The sequence below is a fragment of the Ammospiza caudacuta genome, chromosome 6, assembly GCF_027887145.1.
Source record: "Ammospiza caudacuta isolate bAmmCau1 chromosome 6, bAmmCau1.pri, whole genome shotgun sequence".
NCBI classification, from domain to species: domain Eukaryota; kingdom Metazoa; phylum Chordata; class Aves; order Passeriformes; family Passerellidae; genus Ammospiza; species Ammospiza caudacuta.
The window spans coordinates 7,611,911-7,636,600 of record NC_080598.1 but is presented as its reverse complement, the minus strand read 5'-3'; the positions used below and the strand labels follow the sequence as shown (position 1 = coordinate 7,636,600).

Here is a 24,690-nt window from a genome sequence, read left to right as displayed (position 1 = left end):
TATTCTGGAGTGGAATTAAAGCCCTTGAGGTGTTCCTGCTGCTGCCAATTTCAGGAATGCCTTTTGTATCAGAAAGCTCAGGGAAAACACTGCTACATGCACACACCCAAAAAGGAATCCTGTGTGGAAATACCCAGTCCCAACATTTAGCTACTTCCAGGATTAGCAGCCTAAATATTTTTGGTGATTTGGAAGTAAAATAAATTAAAAAAAAAAAAACCCTATAAACAAAATAATACTGCAGTTTAACAAAATGACTCCTCATTATTTCTTGTATTTCACTTAAATATTTTTCTCTCAGGGCAAAAACTGAATTTGAAGGTGTGTCCACATGGGTGTGTCAACCAGCTTAGAAATGGCAGGGGGGGGAAAGAACCTGAGCTGTTTTAGGGCTCTTTCCTCACATACAGAGTTAGTGATGGTTAAAGTTACTGTGTGCATAACAAAAAAAATATGTTTATACTTGATCTTTGTCTTTTAGTTGTGACATTAAACACCAGAAGCTGTGATTACAAATGAACCAACCTTTTCCAAGGATTCACTCTGCAAGTCTTCCAAACTACTGGATTTTTTTTTCTGTGGAGCCCTTAAAAAAGGCACAGGCAAAGAAGCAGCAGTCAATAAAACACGGTTTGTTTGCATCTCACCCCTGTCTTGTGCAAAAGTCACACAGTGTCCACATGAAACATAGCTCAGAATTAATATACTTGTTTATTTTATAGTGCTTTTAGTCTGAAAATCATGGCACTGAGAACAGCAATGGATGAAGGCAGAAAGAGCAACAAGGCATCCTCTGGCCAGCAGTGAAAGGCAGCCAGGCCCAGTGGGCAGCTGCAGCCTTGTTACTCTAGATGATTTTAGAAACTCTTAACAAGCACAGCAGTAACTCTCTGTGAGCAATGTGCAACCTTTAGGGATTTTAGAAAGGGAGATTGTTTCACATTTTGATGAAAGTTACTTATTCTTACCTATTTGTGACTTCCAAAGAGTCTTCCTGCTGAGAGGTTAAATTACTTGAAGGTACTGGACTGCTTCCACTTTAAATAGAAATAAATTTATATATAAATATATTAAAATATTTTATATAGACATACATATAAAACATATTTTATATAAATAAATATAAACATAAATATATAGCATAACATAATAGAACATATAGTATATATATTTTCATAAATATTATATATTTATAATATTAATATATTCATTCTATATAATATTAATATACTACTATATTCATTATAAGAAGAATATATTAATTCATATTCAAAATATATATTATATAAATATATAACGTATGAGATATAAAAATGCTGAATTATTCCTATAATTTAAAACTTAAACATCCAAGCATTGCCAACCTCCACAACAAGCAGAGCTTTCAGAAGTGCCCCAAACTGCAGCAAAGCCAAGAACAGTCCAGAGAAGATGCCAACAGTTAAACAGTGTAAATAATACAATTTAGCACCACAGGAGAGAGAAAGGTCTTGCCTGATTTCCATGTTTTTGTGTGGCACTGGAGGGAGCACAGCTGGTGACAACTCTCCTGCAGAGGCCTGGGGAAGACACAAGAGTTTCAATACTGTGGCTTTGGTGTCTTCTGCTGAATCTACTGTGCCCATGCCAATGAAAACAAAAATTCTGCCAGGGCTGAACCCTCACCCACATTACTACAGAGAAACCAACAGCAAAAAATCATCTGTGCAGCAGAACCTGCTTGTAAAACATCTGTACCTCTGTTTTCAGTAATTCCCCTTGAGAGTTATTCAGAAGATTCCACTTCATTAAAGTTGCCTCTAGTTCCTCTTCACAGCCACCAGAGACAGGGGAGCCTGAAAGCATTGGAGAGTAGAAAGGGAGAGGAACAGGTAAAGCTTGCTCTCTGCAGTATCAGCTCAGCAATCCAGAGCATCATGGCTTGCTCCTTGCTTCTTTTTATTTATTTACTTAATGAATGTTCACAGAGAGATTTACTCTCATTCTCTATTTTGTGTGTTAATTACATTCAGTCTCATTCCTAATGTTTGTGTGTTAAACACAAGTTCCCATTCTGCCATGCAAGGCCTAAAAATATTGTTATTGCTTGTTAATGTGATGGTGTGCATGGAACAAAACTGTCCTTTCAGAAGGTCAAGTGTCCCAGATTCAATCCAGTGCTGAAAATTGTGGTGGCAACTTAAAATGAGATAATCCTAAAACCCATTCAACTTCCTACACTGTATAGGAGAAATGGGACACAGATTTATTTCCCCCCTCCTCAGATTTTGAAGTTAAAACCACAGAACTGTGTGCAGCAAAGCAATGTGGGTTTTCAGTTTTGCCTTTTGTCAGTTGTCAGGGTTTTCCTCAGTGGAAGGAAAATGAGTTCTCCCTCTTTAGGATCATTTTATGCTGTGAAACATGGCTGGTGGTCACAGGTCAAAATGGTCACAGGACACACCACATAAACTAAAAATAAAAGCAGGAAATTATTCCCAAGCCATTTTACCATGAGCTGCAATCATGATGTCCTTGACCCTCCTGTACTGGCTTAGCAGTAGTGTCAGCTCCTCTATCCGACGGTCCTGTGGAAAACATGAAATAAATTAAATTACATTTTAAATCCTTCATTTTTAACTGCAGAAACACTGAACTACATCTCTGTGATTTTAATGAAAACAGGCTCAGTCCTTCACACACCTTGTAAGGAATGTTTTTTGCCTTTGTGCACAATATTTGCTGGACAATGTGAAATAACAGTTGTAAGGAAACCAGAGGAGTTTGACATTACAGCTTTTTTTGAGAAATAAATGTTATGAGCTACATTAATGTTCTCCAGAACTAGTGTTTCCCTGTCTGGATTCCCTACTTGCTAAAGGAACTTTTCAGGGATGTAAATTATTGTCTATGTGATCATATATGGGCATGCCACCATCCAGAAAAATCCCATGGCTTGATTTGTTACCACAAAAATGACAATCTCCTGAAGAATGAATCCCCTTTCTCATTTAGTCCTTACAGAAAGTGTGTTATTTGGAACATTTCAGAGATTCAAAACCATAGTTTCATTCTTAGCACATAGAACGAGGATTATTTTCTCACCTTTTCTTCATTTGCAGCCAATAATGTCTCCATTCCTATCTTCAACCTCTGAACTTCTTGGTCTGAAAATGTTTTAAAATGTTGTAAGAGAAATAAGGCTTGTTCTGTTTACTGTAAATAGATGTTTTGTGATACTTTCCCTGTGTTCTTACTAATAACCAAAACCATGTCAGTGGGGTGGCCATATCTACATTTAGTGTAGATTTTTACAGAAGCTGAACTATAAAAAGTACAACACAAACATCCTGGTTTTGCTTACAAAAGATTGCATAAAACTATTTTTAACTATGACAATCAAGCAATGGAAAAGAAAAAACCACAGAAGCTCATTTTGCAAAAAAGATGAGAGTGTGTTTGCTGTTATGTTCTTAAGGAAATAATTTAAAGTAGGATTGAAAATGTATTCCATCTGAGAAGTAGCTAAAGTACATTCAAGAATTTGGGAATGAAAAATAACAAAAACCTGCTTTGATAGAAGGAAATTCTGTAAAATGTTATTTACTTAAATGTGTCAGTATGGGCACCTTGGTTTAAATCTACATCGGGAGCTAATGGAGAATTTCCTCACACACAACTTAGTGATAGAGGCTATCCAGTGATGTTAAAATCAAGTCAATTAAAACACCCTCTCTGAAACTGATGAGGTTGTCAATCACATCCTAACTTTGCTGAACCAACTCTCTCATTTTCCCCTACAACAATAGTCCCAGCAAACCTTCCTGAGCAAACCAAGTGCGATGGAGACAGAAACTGAGATAGTTCCTGTGTTGTAACTCCCACCTCCAGATATTCATGCTTTGACATTACACCAGACACAACTGTTCCCAAAAAACCATGAAAACAGATGCAGGAAGGGAGAGAGGGGAAAGAAAATCAACATTGCCAAAGAGCATCTGTGAATAAAGGTTTTACAAATGAAAGTTGAAAACACAATGTCATAGCTAAACTATTTGAAAAAGCTGTAATTAGTTTTTATTGCAGGGATTCTGGAAAAGTGCACGCCTTGCAATGAGTAAGTTTAAAAGATGTACATGAACCTCACAGGTGGTTTCTCAAAGAAGAGACACAGGACATGCACAGGCACAGCCAAATCAAAAACTAAAGCCAGCAGGCAGTGGGCAAGCAACTGGGAGACTTTTTTAAAAAAATCACAGTCCTACTAATTTCTTTTTATAAATGTTAGACTTCAAAAAGGACTGGTGTCAAGGTACATTTAGGCACACTAAAGCAAATTTTACTGACAGTATTCATTAACATCATCAAGTATGGGGACATTTATTCAGACTTTTAAAAAAATGCAATGATTTTTTTTGATGCAACGATTTAAAAAATAAAAAAGCCTAAATCCTCCCCTCCAAAGAGAAAGGCTTTCAATTAAAGCTGTCTTTTCTGTTATTAAATGGGGTTTACATACGTGCAAATAAAAGCGAGCAATTGTTACGTTTTGGCTCTGTTAACCTTGACAACATCCCTTTGAAGCCCAACAATTTGATTTGTGCACCTCTGACCTTTATTTCTGCAGTGAAATCTCCCTGAGCAGGGAAAGGAGCTGTCTGCTTGCTGCAGGCAGTGAAAGCAGCGTCTCGTGTGTGTTACAATTAGACAGCCAAATCTAAACAAACACGGAATTATTGCTGCAGGAGGCATCTGAGTTAACATTGGTGTGAAAGGAACAGTGAGGTAAAGCCAAAAAGGGAATTGCAAGGCTTACGTTTTTCTTTTAGCCTTCTCCTATAAACTTCCTCTACGATGGGAAGTGGTGAGAGTCAAGTAAAGTATGTAGAAAAAGCACACATTAGATCAATCCTGCAATTTAATTAGGATATGCATTCTAGCATTCTACAAGTACATTCACATCATTTTTCAACTTTATTTGAGAAGACCCCCTAAAATTCCGATCGATCAGTAATTTTTGTTTGGTTGGTTGTTTTCAGAAGTATTGTTACTGTTTCCAATACAGTCTAAGTGCTTTCCTTGAACATAGCCCACAAATTTTGTAGAGGGTTTGATTCTTCTGCCACTGGAATCAAGGACAGTTTCACCACACTGCTGAAACCTGAGTGCTGCTGAGCTCTAGGTTGACTGTCATACCACTATCTTTCCTTTGAAATATCCTAAATTATTTGGGAATCTCGCAGAAGATACATATTTCCATTAGTAGAAGGGTTCCTCTACCAAGCACTGCTGTTAGACAAACTAATTTTCTGGTTAGACATGCAGCTCTCTACATGCACAAGCTCTGCAGCTGGGTGAGATCACCACAAGGAGATGTTAAGTCACTCTGTTGGAATGAACCAGAGGAGGTTCCTGGGGAGCCCTGGTCAGGGGGAAGCACAGCACATGGAAATTCACATCCCAGCCAGGGCAGTCTTGGGAAGCACCAGTTAACACCCACAGAAGCTGTTAGAGCAGCAAAGCTGATGCCCTGTGCTGAACTGCACACAAACACTCCTGCATGGCTGAGTGCTGGTGCTGCAGAGGAAAAATTCCATATTCTAATTCCCTAATTCCATATTCCATTCCCTAATTCCATATTCTCCTGGCCCAGCAGTTGGCAGGAGCCCCGGGGAGTGAATATTTCAGAGCTGTGGCACCACTGGTTGAGACCAAAGGCTAAACAAATTGGTTTGTTATGCCATTGACCTGTGTCAACAGAGACAAACAGAAACCTGCAATATCACCTGCCCAGGCAGGCAGGGACACTGAAAATGCAAACTTTCATGGGACAGGGAGCCTGAATGAGACACAGCCATGAAGAAAGGAAGCAATGACTCTTTTAGGATGTTTGGTCATTGAAACATTAGGCTTAGCTACTACCATGACCCTTTTTTCCCCTTGTAAACCAGAAACTGGTTTCAAAGAAATTTTCAAGGTATACCTGAAAAATAAACTACTATCAGTCTTTACAATTACAAATAAAACACCAACAGAAAAAGTTTCAGGGTCCTGAGGATACTTATTTCAATTTGTGCTGCCTCTAGACTGGAATGGAATTTCATACATTAAAGGCCTCTACTCTACCAGAACATAGAATGAATTGACATTGCTTACATTGCTTTTCCTCTCATAGTAAACTTTAAGTCCATTCTTGCATTTCTTTGTATCTCTTTGCAATCCAGTGTCCAAGCTGCTACCAAAGCAAACTTAAAGTAGGGTTCTGAATTTTTAATTTTGTTTTCCCTCCTCTTACCTCTTTCTGCCACTTCAGTGTATGAGGAGGTCCTGGAGAGCTGACTCTGCAAACGTTCTATCTCTGCATCTTTGAGAGCCAGCTGCTCCTGGAGCTGGGCTATCTCAGCCTGGAAAAGAACACAGCAAAGTCAGGATAACTTCCCCACCCATTGTCTGTGAGTCTTTCCCAGGAAGGAGGAGATGTCTGAGTGAGGCTGTGATTGAGGTCAGTCATCAGCTTAGGATATTTCACAAACACCAGGACAACTGTACATATTTATGCTGCTATTGCAATTAGAGAAGCTCAATTTTCCCCATGCAATTAGCTCTTGGAGAAGGCAGACAAACATTTCCAAGGCTATTTATGAAGGTAAGGAAACTCTGGAAAGCTCTCAATGCTACAAAGTTAGTACAACAACAACAACCAACAACAACCAACAAACACCCAACAACCACCAACAATCACCCAACAAACACCAACAACAACCACCAACAACTACTACTACTATTATAGGGAACTCAAACTTTGCATGGAGACCTCTAAAAGATAGCAAAGAATTTTTAAACAGATACTGGTGGTTTATTTTATTTTATTTATTATTTATTTTATTATTTATTTTGATTTTTAATCCTAGTTACTACCTATTAGTATAGCTGAGAATCTATTAATACTGAGCCTTCTCTGCAAGATAAAAAAGTTATTTTTTCTCAAAACAGCAAATAGGGTTGAAGGAAAGCATGGCCTGGAAAACCACCACACACATGCAACAGAATACCATATTCATTTACATTTACTGGAGTTTTAGGGCTGCCACCCGATTTGCATGGAAAATCCCACATGAAAAAGCTCAACAAGACAGAGGGAGAAGAATTCTGTGATTGTTCAGCTTGAAATGCTGTGATTCTAATCCGGTTTTTGTGTTTTTGAGAAAAACTGCCGGCAGCATATTTTGGTAAGTCAGCGGTTTGATAAGGTTTTCTTCAGAGGTCTCAAAATCATTGTGTGTCAACATTCTACATTTCCCCTGCAAAGGCACACAAAGCCTCCTTGCAGATGAAGGACAAAAGAAATAAAAGGGGTGGGGAAAAAGGGAAGAAAAAAGCAAAGAAAAAGGACAAAAAACCCCATGACCAGTTTCTCAAAATAAAATAAAGCAGGAAAGATGCAAACCACCAAAGGACATGATCCAAACAGGGAGAAACATGGATTAATTAACACATAAACTTATTTTCACCAGGAAGCAAGCAGTTGGATTGCAGGATAACATCACTGCTCTGCCTAAAATTCCATGTGGAATAGAAGAATCTGCCTTGCTGCATCTCTGAACGGCTCCTACACTTCCCAATGACTAATATGCTTTTTATATCCAGCCATGGATTTATTCCAATCTCTCATCTAAGAAGCTGGAACAACAGGAAGACAAAAGCCTGCAGACCTCTTAATACCACATCTGGATTTGCCTCCCCTGGTCTACTCAGCCTCAGAGTTCTTTCAAAGGCTTTCTTTTCCCTTAATATCTAATTCCTGTCATCTCTAATTATTTCTATGCTTCCTCTCTCTTTTCTTGCACTTCTCTTCCTTTCCAGTCCTGCACCTTCTCTCTCTCAGTGGGTCTTATGATTCTTCTTTCCTATTTTCCTTCTGCTCCTACTTTTTCCATAATTTCTGTCTTGGCAGCTGGCGACACACTGCTTGAGAAAATATTTTCCCAAAGGCTGTTCATCTCCACCACATCAGAGAAAACATTTTCACGGATTGAAGAACTATTATCTTAACGAGAAAAAAAGACATGGCAGCAACTTTCTGTTATTCATCCAAGAATTCTCAAAATAAAGAAATGCTAATACAAATAATAGCTGTTTGTCATGTCTGGATCAAGCTATCAAGCACTGAATAGAAAATTCAGTTTAATAATTTTGAAATGTTTCTCCAAGACTCAACCACAAGTCAAGAGTCAGCCATTCATATCAACAGGGATTATTACACAAATGAAAGGAGATGTGATTGCAGCACAAGAAGGAAAAATTGTAGGGTGCTTTTTAATCCAGTGGAAAAGGGCTAAAAATTCAAACTAGAAATAACAGTAAGAATGTTCCATTAGAAAAATTATTTACTGGGGAAAATTATTAAATGTTTGACATGTCAAGTTTCTCCAGATTATGATCCAACAGCTATGCAGGACTTAAGGTCACCAAAAGTGTAAGGCAGCTGTGCAGTGTGATATATACAAAGTCAAAGCAGATGATCTAATGGTGTATTTTGGGCTTAATGTCTGTGAAAACAAATTCCATAGTAAGCAAACACCCAACAAACTTTGCATGCCTCTTCAGAAAAGTATATCCCACAGAGGCTTGTCACCATTACACAAATCACAGCTAGGAGGCCTTCAGAGAGGCATTTTCTCTGAGCAGCTCTTTGCAAGTCAAAATGCCTTTTGCGGTTTCCTAAAGTAAGAATTGCAAGAAGTACCAGACTGAAAACTGCATGGAGGGAGCAAAAGGCACAAAGAAAGCTACACCACCTTCAAACTAAGATATTGATTCCAAAGGTGGTTAAAGAAAACTTGACTTCACAGCTACCCTTCTCAAGGTAAATGCCAGATAAGTAGATATTGATGAGAAATGGAGCATATCCCCTCCCAGCTGATACATGCCTGTCATTGGAAAATGCCAGGGATTGTGCTTACTTTGGTTGCTTTCAATTTCCACTCATACTGATTTCTTTCGTTTTCCAGTTCTTCCACTTTAATTTTGAGGTGTCTGAGTTCCTGTAACAAACCCTGCAGAGGAAGAAGGAAATTAAAGGCAAGGTTTTTCTGGCAGATATTATTTTTTCCCAATCCTGAGTTACAGATCATGCATGAACCACACAGTATTCAACATTGAACTGCCACACTAAAAACTGTGACCTGCTCTAGGAAGCTGTCCCTTAAATGTCACTTCTCCCAGTCCTTGATAGAATTGTATCTTACTCACTAAAGAACAATATTATTAAAATCTTGATGGAGCTCTAACAAGACAAAATGTCTTAAAATGAACTGAGGAAAGGAACAGTTTGGAGGAGTAACCCAATTTTAGACTCCTGTGCAGTACATACATTAAGCACCACACTAACATCTTGGATTACATGAAGATTTATTTGGAATGACTTCTAGATTTGATTCTTAGATTATTTCTCTAACCTAAAGCCTGTAGTTCCAATAGTCCATTAAGCAGGTCTGCACAAAAACAAGCCCAGAAACAACAGCACTATTTTCAAAATATGTGTAACACATAGAATGGTTATTTTTATAATATAAACCTATGAGAGAAATTACTGAAAAACTCCCTCAAAATACAAGAAGATTACTTATGAGTTCTGGGCATGCAAATTTTAACCAAAGAAATGTGGCAACAACCTGATTTGAAATCAAGTATTAAAATGTTTCTTTCTAGGTGTACTAGCATCATTCCACCTTCAGTGATATGAAGCCATTTATGCAAAGTACCTTTTGTTTTGCCATGTGACACATTTTTCATCAAACACAACCAGGATCTGCTATGTAAATTCTGGTACCTGCTAATGGCAGGGAATAAACAAAACTGCGATGGATTTTCTATTTTAAAAGTACCAGCAGATGATTTTTTATTATGTCTCTTTTAATTAGAAAACGAAAGGGTACATACCAGAGAATCTTAGCTGAGATTATTTGATACCTGTGTTAAGCTTTTAAGATACCCAGGAATCAATAATCTGTGTTCACAGGATTGGTTAGGCCACACCATCAAGCACAGCTGGGGTGGCATCATCATGAGGAAAAGCAGCAAACTACAAACCATGCCAGCATGCTGCACAAAATCAGACAAATCTCAACCGCTAAATCCAAAAAAACCCACACCACACCAGCACTGCAGACTTACAAGTGAAATGGAAACTGTGAAAAATCTGAAAGGGGTTTTACAGATTTCTGTGCTTTAGCAGATCAATGGTGACCAAATTTGTCCCAGTAATTGGGGTGGAGAGCCTGGGGTGAGATTTATTTTTTTTTTTTTCTGGTCATTTTTTAATGGCACTCTCACTCTTTGCTAATGAAAGCCACAAAGATTAATGCCAAAACATTCCCAAGGCAGCTCTGGTTAGTGGAATTTAGTTTCTGCAGGAGGGAGAAGAGGCAATACAGAGGCTTCTGCCAAGGGGAGCTTCTCGTACTTCACACCGAGAGCAATTCTTCTGGCCCAGGGGCTCTACTGATCTTGCACCACTTTGAGCACCATTAGGGGTCAAGTCTGCTTTCCTATCTTGAGACTTTCTTTCTTGGATCCTACTATTAATTTCCAGCTGCAGTCTACACATCTGCTCCTGTAGGTCACTGATCAGGTTCACTACTGACTAAAAACAGGGGAGGAAAGGGAGAAAAAAAAAAAGACAAAAAAAATACAGGTGAGAAAAAAAAATGATGCAAAGAATATGTTTCTACAGTTGCAGCACAAAGAAATATGTGAAGCACATCAAAGGCAAACTAAAAAAAGACAGATTATGTGTTTCCTTTCTGATAAATTTGATGTAAATGAGTATAAACCTGGAATATTGCACAAAGCCACAGTTTACATGGAACAGAATCTACATTCCAGACTAATTCATGATTCTGACTCTGAAGTTAAGATCAGAAACTTTTTTTGGAAAGTTTCACAGATCATTTGGAACACATTATAATATGCTGGCTCAGAGGTACACTTTTGCTGAAATGGGACTTGATTGCATTAATTTACCCTTCTAAATCCCCCAGTAGGAAGAAACTGCAAAGTGCTCAGATGGGGCCATAGCCTGCTCTTTGATAATTTATACACAGAATAATAATATACCAGCAAAGTAATTCTGTTTCCAGGTCTAGCACGAGGCAGAAAAATAATTCCATTACCTCTCTCTCTATCTGGGCAGGATCTTGAGTTGGGGGAGTTAAGCAATAGAATCAGGAGAAATCAGGAGAATAACACAGAAGAAAAAGTAATTATTTGAAAGTGCACCAGTCTGCTGGTCAGCTTCTTGGATTTGTGTGTATCAGTGATACACACACACAAAAATCCAGCTTAGAAAGCAAACCAAAGTATGAAAATCTATGTGATATTTCACCTAAATTCCCCAACTCTGTAGCAAATAGCACTGAGAATTTTTTCAGGCATCATGAGTCTGAAGTGCCTTTCTCTTAGCTTTCATGGACACTAGTAACATAAGTTTTGTGGTTTCTCAATCTTCTCAGATGGAACAAATTTGAGGAGCTTAATCCATCTTCCAAAGGAGAGAAAAAGATTTCAACGGACAGAACAACAGATGACGTGGCAAATAATTTTTTTTATTATTTTCTTTATCAGAGTTGCCAGCAATCCTCCTGTAACCTCAACTCTGCAGTAAAATCAGGAGTCTTAGAGCTAGGGAACAGCAAGGACAGGGCAGTAATAGCATCCACAGTCAACTTTAAACATCCACAAAGATTCACCTAACTCATACAAAAGAGTTCCACACATTTGAGTATTTCCTAGCTCACTTTAAGATGAAATTCAGAAAAGCCCCATTACATACATTTTACTTTATCCATATTATGCTCTATCAGGGTCATAATGTCTGATGCTCATCCTCTTTCACCCAGCAAACTTTTAATGGACATAAATGAGCATTAGGTTTGTTTTTTGTTTTTTACCATCCTCTCCACAATCAGGTACCTCCCAGAGCAGCACCAGCTGGGGATGGGGACTGGCAGGACACACACATCCAAATCCCTTGTTCTCTTCACAGACAAAAGCAAGGCACAATTATTCCCAAAGATTTCTGAGATTCACATTCTCTGAACCTCAGAAAAAGAGAAAACACAATTCCTATCACTCACTGTACCTGTGCTGTACCAAAGTAGAATGCAATATAGAGATTGTTTGTCCAAAGTGAAGATGTTTTGTTTCCTCAGGGCCAACTCTGTGTGTGTGTGTCAGCTGAGAGTCACAAGGTTCAGTACAGAGTGAGCAGTTGTGTGCAGAGTGAATGCTTAACAGATTCAGTTTAGATAAGATGTATAGAGAATAGTATAATAAAGTCATTAATTAACCTTCTAGTATCCATAGAGTCCTCCTCATCATTCTCTCCCTGTTGGAGTCGCCTTTGATTTGCAATAGAAACCCTTATCCCAGGGGAACTCCAGCTGTGACTTCCCAATTGTTTCAGTTTCAAGGTAGAACAGGCCTTTTTGAGTTGCTTTCCCAGCATGAACATCCATCAACACTAACTACACCACCTTGATTCAGATGAGACAGCACACCAGGCTCCCCAGAGGGAGTCAGTGCCTCACTGACTCAGGTTTCTTTGGAATTGCAAGTAGCTTTGCACTAGATATTTAATTCAGAAGCTGCAAGAGCCACAAAATACTTGCCAGCAGCTTACAGCCAAACCCAAAGACTTATCCCATGCTACAAAAGGAAGAAGCAGGACAGACAGAAAGTCTCTTCTGTCCACGTTCAGGTAGAGCAGACATTTGGGCAGCCACAAATCTTATGGCAATGCTGCTTCCTCATACCTTGGTCCATTAAGAAAAACACATTTTCAAAATTTCTGAGGCTTCTCAGGTAAGAGAAAAGCCACACAACCTCTTCAGGTGAGAGTCCAGAAACCTTCACAGCATTACTGTGTCAAAAGTAGGACTTTATTCCCCAGAAAAGGAATTATAGTGACAAAGCCAGGAGTGAGATAGTTCATGTACAAGCAGCTATTCTCCTGGCCCACCTGTAATATATACCTAAATAAATGGCACTTTATATTTAGTATGTACTTTTGAAGAGCCAGAGACAAGTGGCATTCAGTGTGAAATCAATACCTGTGAGAGGAGGCTAGAGATGCTTGATGAACTCTTTGTTGCTCAGTAAAACCAAACCTAAATGACAGCTGCACAAGATAAAGTGAAACCAATCTTACACATTAAAACTCACACACATTTGGATGGATGTCTTCATTTGCTTTCTTTCCTCCCAGCCCAACCAGAAAAATAATTCTATAGATAAATTCTACTTGACTGGAAACAGCTGCTGTGAAATAAGCCGACACAAAATTAGAAGAGAGAGAAAACATGGTTCAGCTGAATGATCCTGCAATGCCACATTTAATTTAAAACTTTTAAAGCCCCATTATTATATTTAGAAATATCAGGGTCAGCCAGGAAGTATCTGAACAAGCTATTTAAAATGGTTTAACTACCAGATGCCAAAACCAAGAGCAAACAACAGGTAGACTGTTTTTGTCAAAGTGGTTTCTTCATTAGTTAGGCAGTGGAGGCAAAGAGTACAGGAAAACACTCAAAATATGACCAAATTTAAGCAGCTGTAATCTAATAATGTAAAGAACATTAATAAATTTCATTCTGATGTTTGAAATCGTGTCTGTATTGAAAAATTAGTATAATTTACAGGAAAAGGAGCAGAAATAGGGTTAAAGCATTAGAATTCAACTAAGCATCTAATTTGATTGAAAGCAACTTGTGATGAATGGGATTAAGGCTTATTCAGGAGAATCTGAAATAAATACACAAGTAACTCAACCAGCAAACCAAAAATGCTGTTTGTGTCCCACACCTTTCCTTACTTTGCACACACAAAGGTTTGCAACTTTCAACATGCCAGAAACCCAATCACACTTTGGGGTAGTAAATAATTCAGCCCACACTCCACACAAGGATTCTCAACTTTTCCATCAGATTAGAATCCTTTTTTCCATCTCAGCAGGAACGTGTCCTATCACTTTGCACCACCAGCACCACCAAAGGCATCCAGGCTGCTGGAGCTCACCTTTCCCACCCAAGGGGGCACACACCTCACTGCAGCAGCAGAATTGCACAGCTCACAGCACCAGACCTCCCAGACACTCAAAAAATCCTGACCATAAAAATGCACCCAAAAATCCTGACCATAAAAATGCACCCAAAAATCTTTGCTGCTTTCCAAGAGCCAGGCTGGCTCTGCAATAATTTAGGCATCCTCAGCCCTGTATTCTACATTCCTGGGAGGCACTGGGAGGCTGCCATCTGTAGCTGCTCAGACCTGCTCAGATTTTCAGGTAGCTTGAGAGTGCTCAGGCCTTCTCTGTACACAAGGCATTGGCAATTATGTCTGAAAGAGCACCAGGAGGGCCACAGGTGGTAAAAACAGCAGCTGGTGCCTCTCTGGCTTGAAAGCTCTGCCCAAAATTGCTCTCTTTCTGTTATCTTTGAATCTCTAAAGAAAACTTCAGAGAATAAATAAGTTGAAAGAAAACACACCCCAAACTAGCTACGTCACTGCAGGCAAAGTACTGATGCATAGTAATCAAGTTATCACCTATTCCACTAGCAGAGTTGTGGAGAGCAAACAGTTCCTAATGCTGCCTGGAATTCAAATCCTCCTAAGTCAATGTGGAACAAAGTTTGGTGTGTTTTTTTTTTTTTTTTTTTTTTTTGTTTTTCCAGTCAGCAATGTGTAAATCTCAGACTCAGCAATCCTTCCTTTCCAGGCAGTCCTCTCCTGCTGGCTGGTCCTCTTACAGGACCACTGAGTCGAGCAACACATTTGTATGAATTTCTCTCTTCCATGATTGCTTTCCTCCTCAGCTCCCACCTGTTGCTCACCACCATGATATGGATGTTGCTCAGATGAATTTCCTGTTTTATATTCTCTTTCTTAACCAATATAGCAAAACCCAAAGCTCCTTTGATGTCCAGAGCTCTCCACATCTGAAAGGGAGTAAGGGCTGAAATTGCCTCCAGCCCATGATATATTTTTGTCCTATTTATTATGCAGCCACAAGGGGAAAGACACATTTGAGGCAAATGCCCTCCCAAGTGCCACAAATACATTAAAATCCCTGATCTCAGTGCTTGTGACACCTCTGACACTACTGAGCTGACAGTCTTTTCTGCCACAAAAATGATGGAAGGGCTGGCACAGCCATGTCAGTGCAGCTCCCAGTGAAAGGAACGGGTTAAGTGAACACCCACTGCAATAAATGCTTCTGGAAAGGAGTCTTGCCTTGATGAAAGCCAAACAGCAACCTCTGAAGTATAATGAGAGAGAGGAAAAGAAACCGCATCCTGAAAATGCATAATCCTGAATTCATGGGATCTGTGACACAGGCTGTGCTGCAGGCATGGGAAATCCCAATCCCTGCTGATTTCAGCCCAAAAGCTCAGGTGTGTGACAACACACCACAGACATGGAAAAAAAAATATCAAACAACTAATCAACGAAACTCACCTCAGCTTTGTTCTGTTTCTCTTCATATTCACTCTGCTCCTTTTCCATACCAACCAACTTAATCTTCAGGTCTGAAACTTCAGCCATCAGATCTAATTTCTGAGTCTCGAGCGATGTGCGACTTAGCAGCTCCTGAAAGCAAAGCAGAAAGGTTTCCCCAGTTATTTCTGTGAGCACTGACAGACTGCCGTGTGTTTTATTGGCAGGCCCATATTAAACCCTCAGTTTGAACCTCAGTGTGTTTCTCAAGTGCTGCAGTTATTTTCATCTAAACGTTCTGCGTTAATCACCAAACCACCGTGTCCCACTCCTTATTTCAGGCAAATGTGTGGCAAAGTTAATCCCTGGGCTAGACATGAGATCAAAAACAATACTGAGGCTGAACAAACCCAAACCTATAATGGCACATTACAAAAGAGCTGACGTCTTCCTGAATCACTCATCAGCCAAAGTTATGCCTCAGGATTACCTTGTAGACCTTCCTGTCAAGTGTTATCCAATAAAGGATGGACTGCAGAATGAGCACCTTAACCCAAACTGAGTAGCAAATGCAAGCAATACCTCTACACCAATAAATAGCAACTCACACCATGTAGCACCTGATGGCTTTTGAGGGCTGCCCAGTGTGGAAGGAACGGCAGTGAAAGAAATGTCCCAGGTGGAGTCTAAAAGGCAGTGTCCAAACTAAGAAACACTGTAAAGGAGAAATAACTGCTCGTGGCTTTTGCTTGTGTGCCCCAAGTTTGTTTTGCAGATTGCAGAGTACGCATGCTTTGGATGGAGTCGTATCAGTGTGTTTGGAGAATGGTCAACATTCACACCTTCACTGAATGTTTCATTTCTCAGGAAAGCCAAGGCATGAAACCACCCAAAATTTAACAGTGTATTACATACATCAAATGCCTCTGTCACCTCTGTTTTCAAAAATAAAAAAGTCCCATCAGGAGTTTAAGCCTTATTGAAAAATTCACGATTCATTTCCCAAGCTTGAAATAATTTTTAACAAAAGAATGTAGGCTTCCAAATGGTTAGAAGATTTTTTGATAATTCATAAATCTCATTAGTGTGTTGATCACATGAATCACACTGAGGAGTCACAGCACACTGTGCTTTGATTTACATGGCAGCAATTTAACTGAAGTTGCCACAGTTAATCTGTACTGATGTTACTGAGGGATCAGAAATCACCACGTCCAGCAGCCTTTTCTCATCTCTTCCTCTGCCCCAAACTGCACAGTACATTGTAGGCCATGGCTTAGAGAAACCACAAAGGTTATTTCAAAGATTACAGAGTCAAGGTTCATTTCAAAATCTGCTCTACATGTAAGTTATTTTAGTCTGGTGGGGAATATTGCACAAATTAAAAATAGTACTAAACTTGCATCTGTATTGCAACACCAATTATCTAAGCCACTCACTATTCCCAATGCCATGCCCATTCCTGCTGACATTGCCAATGATATTTGTGGATGGATGGGAAAATAAATGGAAATGTAGCCTTGTGGTTTTGCCTTTTTTCTTTTTTTTGTTTTCTCCGAATGAAATAAATCAAGCCCTAATCAGGAAAAGATATTGCACGGACTTTTTTAAATTGAAAAACTCTAAGAGACAGTCACTTTATGAAATTCCAGGAGGAGCTGCTTTCTACACAGGTGATTACAAATTACAATTGTAATTACAAATAACTCCTCTGTCTTCCAGAAAAACACGAATTTGCAGGAGTTTCAGAGGCACATCTCAGTCCATACTGGAACAGGCTCTGCACAGCTGTTAAGACAGCAGACTGCTGCAGGTTAAGGCGGAGTTAAAAATGGGAGCTTTGATATGAAATAAAGCCACTGAACATCAGAAAGAAGAGCAGGATGAGGCAACCCTGGCCCCAGAGACAGACTCTATACACTCTTGAGCTAAAACAACATTTAGAATTTTTTTGGACACTGACACGGCGCTCCATGATATGGGAGGAATATTTCTTAATAAGGCAAGGAGCCGCAGCATCCCTCTAGGGATTTTAAACAAAAGATCTGTCCTTTGAGTGCACCATCTGGCATTACTTCTTATTTTTCCTACAGACCCCTAAATTACCCTCAGTTATGCAGTGGAGAGCAACCCACACTCGCACTCCTCTCATCCCAAGTTCAGGAGCTCTGCGTGAACGTGGAGGCACTACCTGCTCCAAGCAAGCACTAAAGCAGCTGCTTGGGTTTGCTTTGCTTTTAATCAGCTCAAACACAATTTTACAATTCGCGCTGAAGCCGGGGAATCAGATTCTCAGCTGGAGTAAACTGGCTTTAATCTCGTGACTTAAAACAGGCAAAGCAGCTAACTATCCTAGTTTGTTTTCAATGGAGCTCCACTGATTTAAAACAGCTGACAATTGCTCTTGCATCCAGAGGACCTAACTTGTGCTTTGAAAGCAAGTGCCGTTTAAAGTAAATGTCTCCTCTCCAAACGGGAACATCTGGAAGCAATTATTCTCATCTTCAAGCAGATGCTCACAGTGAACAGCTCATTAAGAATGTGAACCATTTTGTTACAGAGAAATTATAGTGTATTTCAGAGGTATGATGCAACTTGAATTCAGCCAGAATAAATATGCAATTGTAAGAAAAGAAAATACAAATTTATGTTATTGGTTTGAAAGCAAAAAGAAAATATAAGGCAGGCAAAATGATAATTTAGGCTGCAGCAGCTTTAGGAGGATCTTAGCTGAAAAATAGAACAGACATAGAACATATACTAGGGAGTCTTCTTTAGAAACAAGATATTTGTGTTTAGTTTTCAAATGTACTAAACATTATACAATGTAAGTGTAATTTTTCTTCTTAAAGATCTTTTTCTAAACTAAACTTTTAACTTTAAAAATTGAGGAGGCATGCAGAAGTGGTGATATATGTGTACCAGACAGATCAAAGAGTAGCAAACTATTTCCAAACACAACACACTTTTAAAAACTCACTGTATACTACTAAAGTACTTAATCAACCTTTCCAATATTCCCAATGAAGCTGTAGCCAGTGCTGCATATCTCACTCTCACATTTAGTTGTCTTGGAAATACACAATTCTTATAAAGCAGTTTATAAAATGTAACACGACAGAAATAGCTTGACAAGAAGACACTATAATTTTTCAGGCTCTCAGCTGCAAGTACAGAACATTCCAGGATATTTAGCTCTCCACAAAACTGAGGAAACAGGCATGCCATACACTGATTGAGAAACCATAAGTAAGATTTTAGTCAAGTGAGGAGAGGAAAGAAAACACCTCTAAGATCCCATTTTGCTATTGCACACCCTACAAACAACATTTGAAGAAAACCTTACTTTTCACCCTTATTAAAAACCTTGAGACAGACAGACAGACAGACAGACCAATCTACCTACCTGGGAAGCCAAACGCAGCCAGGAGCCCCCCTAATGAGGGCTGCACTTCTCCAGAGCTGTGTGTCAGCTGTGGCAGAAATAAGATATTTGCTTAGCTGGAAGCACAGCTGAGAGCGATGTACGTGTGCAATCACCATGAAATGGTGCAAGGCAGCAGCAGGCAGGGAATTACAGCCCTCCAATTCATCATTTGCCCATTATATGGTTAAGGCAGGGAGAGGACAGAGCTTCCCATAGCCCTGCCAACTTGACCAGCCCTTGGATCTGCTCTCCCTTGGATCCTGCCCACGTTAACTCCAAAAGAGCAAAGTGGAGTGCTCACCTGGAGAGATAAAGCTGCACAGCTTGAGAGCATGCTCTGAAAACCTCAGAGCTCAACCAGAGCAGCACAGAGCACACTTCAAAATCTGAAACACTAAGCCAGCTGCTGGCAAGAAGCTCCTGCATGCTATAAACAAGTGCTGAAATTCATCTAAGATCAGATAACTCAGGCAACTGAAAGTTGAAGGAATGGTCTTTGCCAGCCAGCAAAGTTCCTGAGGAGCAAACAGATACACGCCAGATTTATACCCTGCAAGCAAGGCAGGATTCTGGCTCCCCTGAGCATGAGACAGCTGCAGAACCAGAGCAGGTACACACTGAACAGGGCTGGATTCAAGTTCCTGCTCTGACACAGCTCCTCCCTGCATACTTTTAATCCAGTTTTTTAAAAAGGTTCTCCACTGTCTGGCACACCTTCCTCTGGCCCTTGCACCCAGACAGGAGTGGGCCATAAACTGACACAAGAACAGAGATCCACTCTTGTTTACACCCAAGCATTTCAGGTTTTATGTGTATTTTTTCATAAGGCACAAAGAATCCTAAAACCAAATCCTTTGTACTTTTCAAGAGAATTCACTTGATTGAAGACACAATCGTGCTCACACAACAAAACTCTCCAACAAGAGTCCCCTAGAATGTGTCAGGAATTATTTGGAAGGCAAAAGGACATGGTCAGACCACATCTAGGATTTGGGATTTGGTTCAGGTCAGGTACAGGAAAGACTCTGCCCCTCAGACCAGAATTGTCCTTTATAGAGCAAAAATTACTTCTGTTTCCAACTCTACAACACGTTGATAGGACATTCCCCCAAGGCTCTCTCTCTTCTCCAAAAAAAAGAAAAAAACTATTCTTTCTTAAAATTGACTGGAAGAAAGTACTTAGTAATGCCACAAAGTAACTTACAACAAGACACACACAAATTTGAGCAAGACATTGCTCAAATTTGCTGTAACTTTACAATTTAAAGCAGCTGATATACTGGAAATGGGCTGTCACAGCATAAATTGTTTTCCTAGGATAATTCTAGGAAGTTTTTTTTAAATTTTACTTCTAGACATCTCCTTTACAATGTGCCAAGGGGAAAGGCAGGTAGATGTTCACACAGGCCAGCCTTTCCATATCCTTCACACATTCAGCAGCGGCACAGACACCCCACTGGGAGATAATTCCATGAAATTAAACTTGTGCCTTGCTGCCAGCCGTGTTCCAGAACATTTTCTGTTACCAAAGATGACCTTGTTTCTTGGCCCAAACCTGAATTACACTTCAGGACTGAATTAAGGTTTTGCCATTGACTTTCATGAGTTTTGAAAAGGCCTGATTTGTTTTCTTGAAGGAAGAAAACCCAGACACCTTTAAGGTGGAAAAACACTTTTCTTCATTACGACCTGTGGTGGAAAAAGTGTCCTTACAAAAGTGAAACACTGAGTTTGATGCTTTAAGCATCACATTATCTGTGCACACCAGGGCATCTCTGCCACACACAGGATCCTCTCAGTGAGGACAAAGCACATCTCTCCATTGCCCTTCTGCCACACCTGGACCTTTCCTGTGAGCTGTTTGGCTCAGCCATCACAAAAACAGCCCCTTCCTCCCAAACCCCAGGCCAGATTTCTCCCAGTCGTGGAGGAGAAGGTTTGCTGTGCACGGCAGGCTCAAATCAGTGGCAGGAGCAGCACGGTCAGGAGGAGGGAGAAGGATGAAAGGAGAATCTTTCCTCCCTTCTCCTCTGCTGCTGCTACTCCACATTCAAGATACCCACCCAAAATGCTGAACAGCCACTTCATGTTATTTGTGTAACTTTTATTCCAGTTGCTGTTTCAGAAGTGGTTCCACGATCGCTTTGTAGCAGGGTTCAAAACAACGGGGCATAAATCATAAGCCAGAAGAATTTTTTTGCCAGTAACCCCACCCTGACAAGTCTCTGCTAGCACAGATTCAGCAAAAACTACTTTGCAGGGTGGCATTAGATACCCTTTCTGCTGTGGAACTTCCAGATACCATCATTAGGTTATCTTAAAGTTTATAGGTTTTTTTATTGAAGCATTTTTTTTTTGCACAGAATTAATTATGAGTCACTCTTCTTATAGTTCTTGAAATTAAAAAGACAGGGCTTTATCTTTATTGTTCCATTTTCCACTCAGAGGAAGCAGCTGACTTAAGTTCACAAAGGAAAAATCAGTGGAGTTCAAATATATTGTAAATAAGGAAGCAGAACCATGAAATAAATCTGAATTTAGACTACACTGCCTCTCAAGAGGGTAACAGAAAGCATTCTGAAAAGCAGGACACCAGCAGCAGCTGCTGACTGAGAAGATCTGAACCCAAATCTTCCTAAAATCTGACTAATTAATCTATTGAAACTCCTGAAACCACACACTCGCTCTACTTTTGACAAATTATCTGCAGAAACATCCACTGGCCACATATCTGACATGGATGTCATGATCACCACATCATCAGGTTATTCTCTTCTGCCCAAATCTCAGCTCAAACCCCACTGAGGATAATCTTTTCAACAAAAGATGGAATGGAGAAGTGAATGGAGAAGAGAACCTTCAAAATAAATGATATTAAAAAGGATCCTCTGCTGAGACATTGAATGTACAACTTCTCTGACTGCTGAGAGATCCCACTTGGGTTTTCCAAATCCCACTGTCTACTGGGAGAAACAACAACTCCAGCTGCTCAAAAGTTATCCCAAAATTTAGATTTAAGGTTTATTTTAGGCATATCTGGAGATTCTCTGACTTCTTTAGCTTTGGTACAGCCTTTTGCAGTTTATCACTTTAGGATCAGCTTTGTAAGCGATTTGTGCATGTGCCTGAGGCCAGACAAGCAGATGCAAACATTTTCACTGAAATGGCAATGTTCCTGCAGCATTATATTCTAATTTCAGACACCTCAGTGTTCTGGTAAATAAGGCTTTAAGTTCACAGTTTCCTCAGAAGACTATCTGGGCAAAACATTTTAAATCAGAGAAAGAACAAGCAGTTTTAGCAGAAGTCACAGAACAATGATCCAGCTTTAGACTGGAACAGGGAGCTTCTGCACTCTGTTGGGAATGCCTTCCTGGAGACTGAAAACAGATTTTCATAACTTAAATAATCACTGTTCTTTGAGTTCTAGAAAATACATGCACTCACTGCATTTTTAAAGCTGTCCCCTCAGAATACAACCTTGCCCAGCTGGAAGCACTTTGGACTGTGTGAGATGGAAGGTTTTTTCAAGAAGCTCAGAGAATTATAATTTAAAATGTTTAGAATACAATTTTATCGTATAGAAACTGCTGCTGTTTACATACCTATACACAAGGATCCTTATCATCATTCAAAGCTATGATTAGCTCATAAAAAGCTTGTGTATCTCACATGGACTAAAACAGCAAATTTATAACACACAATATTTGTGTGGGGAGAAAAACGAAGCTCATAGAGAACAGTATCTATCCTAAAAATTTCTGGCATAGATTTTTGAGGCTTATTTACAGTTTCAAATTAATTTTTGGTATCTATGTACTGCATTAGCAATGCATAATTTGCATCTACAACAACAGAAAATTGCACAGGGAAAGAACTTCGGCATCAATAGACCTGCAAGTTCTGTAAGGCATTTAATTTATCATTTGCTCTGCTCCCTCATCAAAGGACATCAAAGAGCACAAATTAAATCACATGGCCTGAAACTGTTGATTCAAATAAAGAAAAAATGTCCTTATATATTGATTTTCTCATCTCAAACTAAGGGGAAAGCTCCAAAGTTTAGCAGAAATGGTTATAGAGCAGAAGTTGATACAGAAATTCATTCCAAATTGCTGCTTGTTCAACTTCAAAGCCATAGAAAACAGAAGGCATTTAAATAAAACCTCTTAATTCTAGAACTCCTACATGTATTAGATACATTTAACCTGTCTAACCAGTTACTCAGCCATGTCCAAATAAGCACAGCTCAAATAAGACACAATAGTTTCATTTTACATGCTGCCACGTACAGCATTATGCAACCAGCCAGTAAAACTTTTCTGCAACAGGAAAACAAAGAAACATTTCTAGGAGGGGAGAGCGCAAAGCAGGAGGAGAACAATGAAAAAATCGTTTTTTCCTTCCCTGTTTTATCCTGTTGCCAAAGGCAGTCACACATGCAGAGAAGCTGACCATGTGTGCTCACCTGACCTCTGGAGAAGGTCTGCAATCCAGATTTTTACCTGTTGGAGCATTTCTTCTGTAGCATTCAGCTTCAACTGGTGCCCCTCCAGACAGATTTCTAAGTCCCGGATTTTCTCTCCTTGAGCTTCCACCTGGTCTGTGAGAACACTCACCTGCAATTTGAGAGGAGAAGCACAGTGCTACTGAACTGACTGGAAATAAGCTTCAATTACCTTATGCATATAACATCCAAACGCACGTTTTGACAAGAAGTTCCCTTTTAAAGCCCTCAAATGCTTTAATATTCTTGTGCACTGCAGCAACCTGCTCTACCAAGAGAGAAGTTTTGCAGTCTTACCTCTATTTCACTCCAACCCCGCCCTCTCATCTCCCCTCCCCTGCAACTGTTTTGTTTTGATATAAAAAAAGAAAGGGCATTTCAAGGAGAGGTGGAATGCTACCTATAGGTAGCCTGGGTCCCTTCATGCAAAACTCTGGAGAACTGGAAAGGAGCAAGCAAGAGCAGAGCACACTGGAAATGTTTTATGTGGTTTTGGAGAGTGCATCGCCATTTCTGGTTCTGCTGGCATTTCACTCCCTAAAACAGATAAATAGGAAAACTGTTCCTTCCCAACCCAACCAATTACTTTCCTTCTTTGTTCTTTACAAGAACAAAACTTTATTGATAGAGTACCTATCAATAAAGAGTTGTGAAGCTATGAAGAATGCAATGAGTGAAAGGAAATTTTTAGCTGTGGCAAAGTTCTATTCCAACAAAGAATCCCAGGCTTTGGCAAGCCAAAACATGAAAGCAAAAGCAGGGAGACACAGACAATGAACCCCAACAAAAGAAACAATAAGCAATCCTGGTAAAGGAGCTGTGGGTATGGTGGTACAGAGAAGTGAGTGTGCAATAAAAAAAAGCCCAGCAGCTGAACCCAAATCTTGCAAAGCAAAAAAAAAACCTGCACCCAGGCTAATGTTAGAAAGATATGGAAAAATCTCAGGGATAAATCTTAATGTTATGGAGACTATACACTCTGTATATTCATTGTGATTATTTATTTATAAAAAAGCCTTCATTATTCTAGAAAAATATTATCTAAAACAAACAAAGGAGCCTAAGGTGTTTAAACTCCATTTTGAAGAAAATGCATTAATAAAAACTTATATCTGCTCTCACATCTGACCCTGTAACACCTTTATTAATAAAACAAAACAAAAATGTACAGTATGTGGAAGTGACACTTTTAAGATATATCCACTACACAGCATGTCTAAAACCCAATGAACAATTGAGTTCACTTCAGGGAAGCTGCAAAGGGAGATGTCTGTCTTTCTTT

The 24,690-nt window shown here is 39.5% G+C and overlaps 1 protein-coding gene across 1 annotated transcript in view; it reads right to left on the bottom strand.

Annotated features, from left to right (window-relative positions):
* Positions 1-24,690, bottom strand: part of PPFIBP2 (PPFIA binding protein 2) — a 93,497-nt gene that overhangs the window by 14,665 nt on the left and 54,142 nt on the right. Inside the window, exons 5-16 of the mRNA XM_058807949.1 lie at positions 23,407-23,520; positions 15,496-15,627; positions 10,445-10,624; positions 8,943-9,035; positions 6,275-6,383; positions 4,796-4,828; positions 3,085-3,146; positions 2,492-2,567; positions 1,738-1,835; positions 1,495-1,559; positions 969-1,037; positions 526-586 (exon numbers count right to left, since the gene is read on the bottom strand). Coding sequence (XP_058663932.1) covers positions 526-586; positions 969-1,037; positions 1,495-1,559; positions 1,738-1,835; positions 2,492-2,567; positions 3,085-3,146; positions 4,796-4,828; positions 6,275-6,383; positions 8,943-9,035; positions 10,445-10,624; positions 15,496-15,627; positions 23,407-23,520 — 1,092 coding nt within the window. The remainder of the gene's footprint in view (positions 1-525; positions 587-968; positions 1,038-1,494; positions 1,560-1,737; positions 1,836-2,491; positions 2,568-3,084; positions 3,147-4,795; positions 4,829-6,274; positions 6,384-8,942; positions 9,036-10,444; positions 10,625-15,495; positions 15,628-23,406; positions 23,521-24,690) is intronic.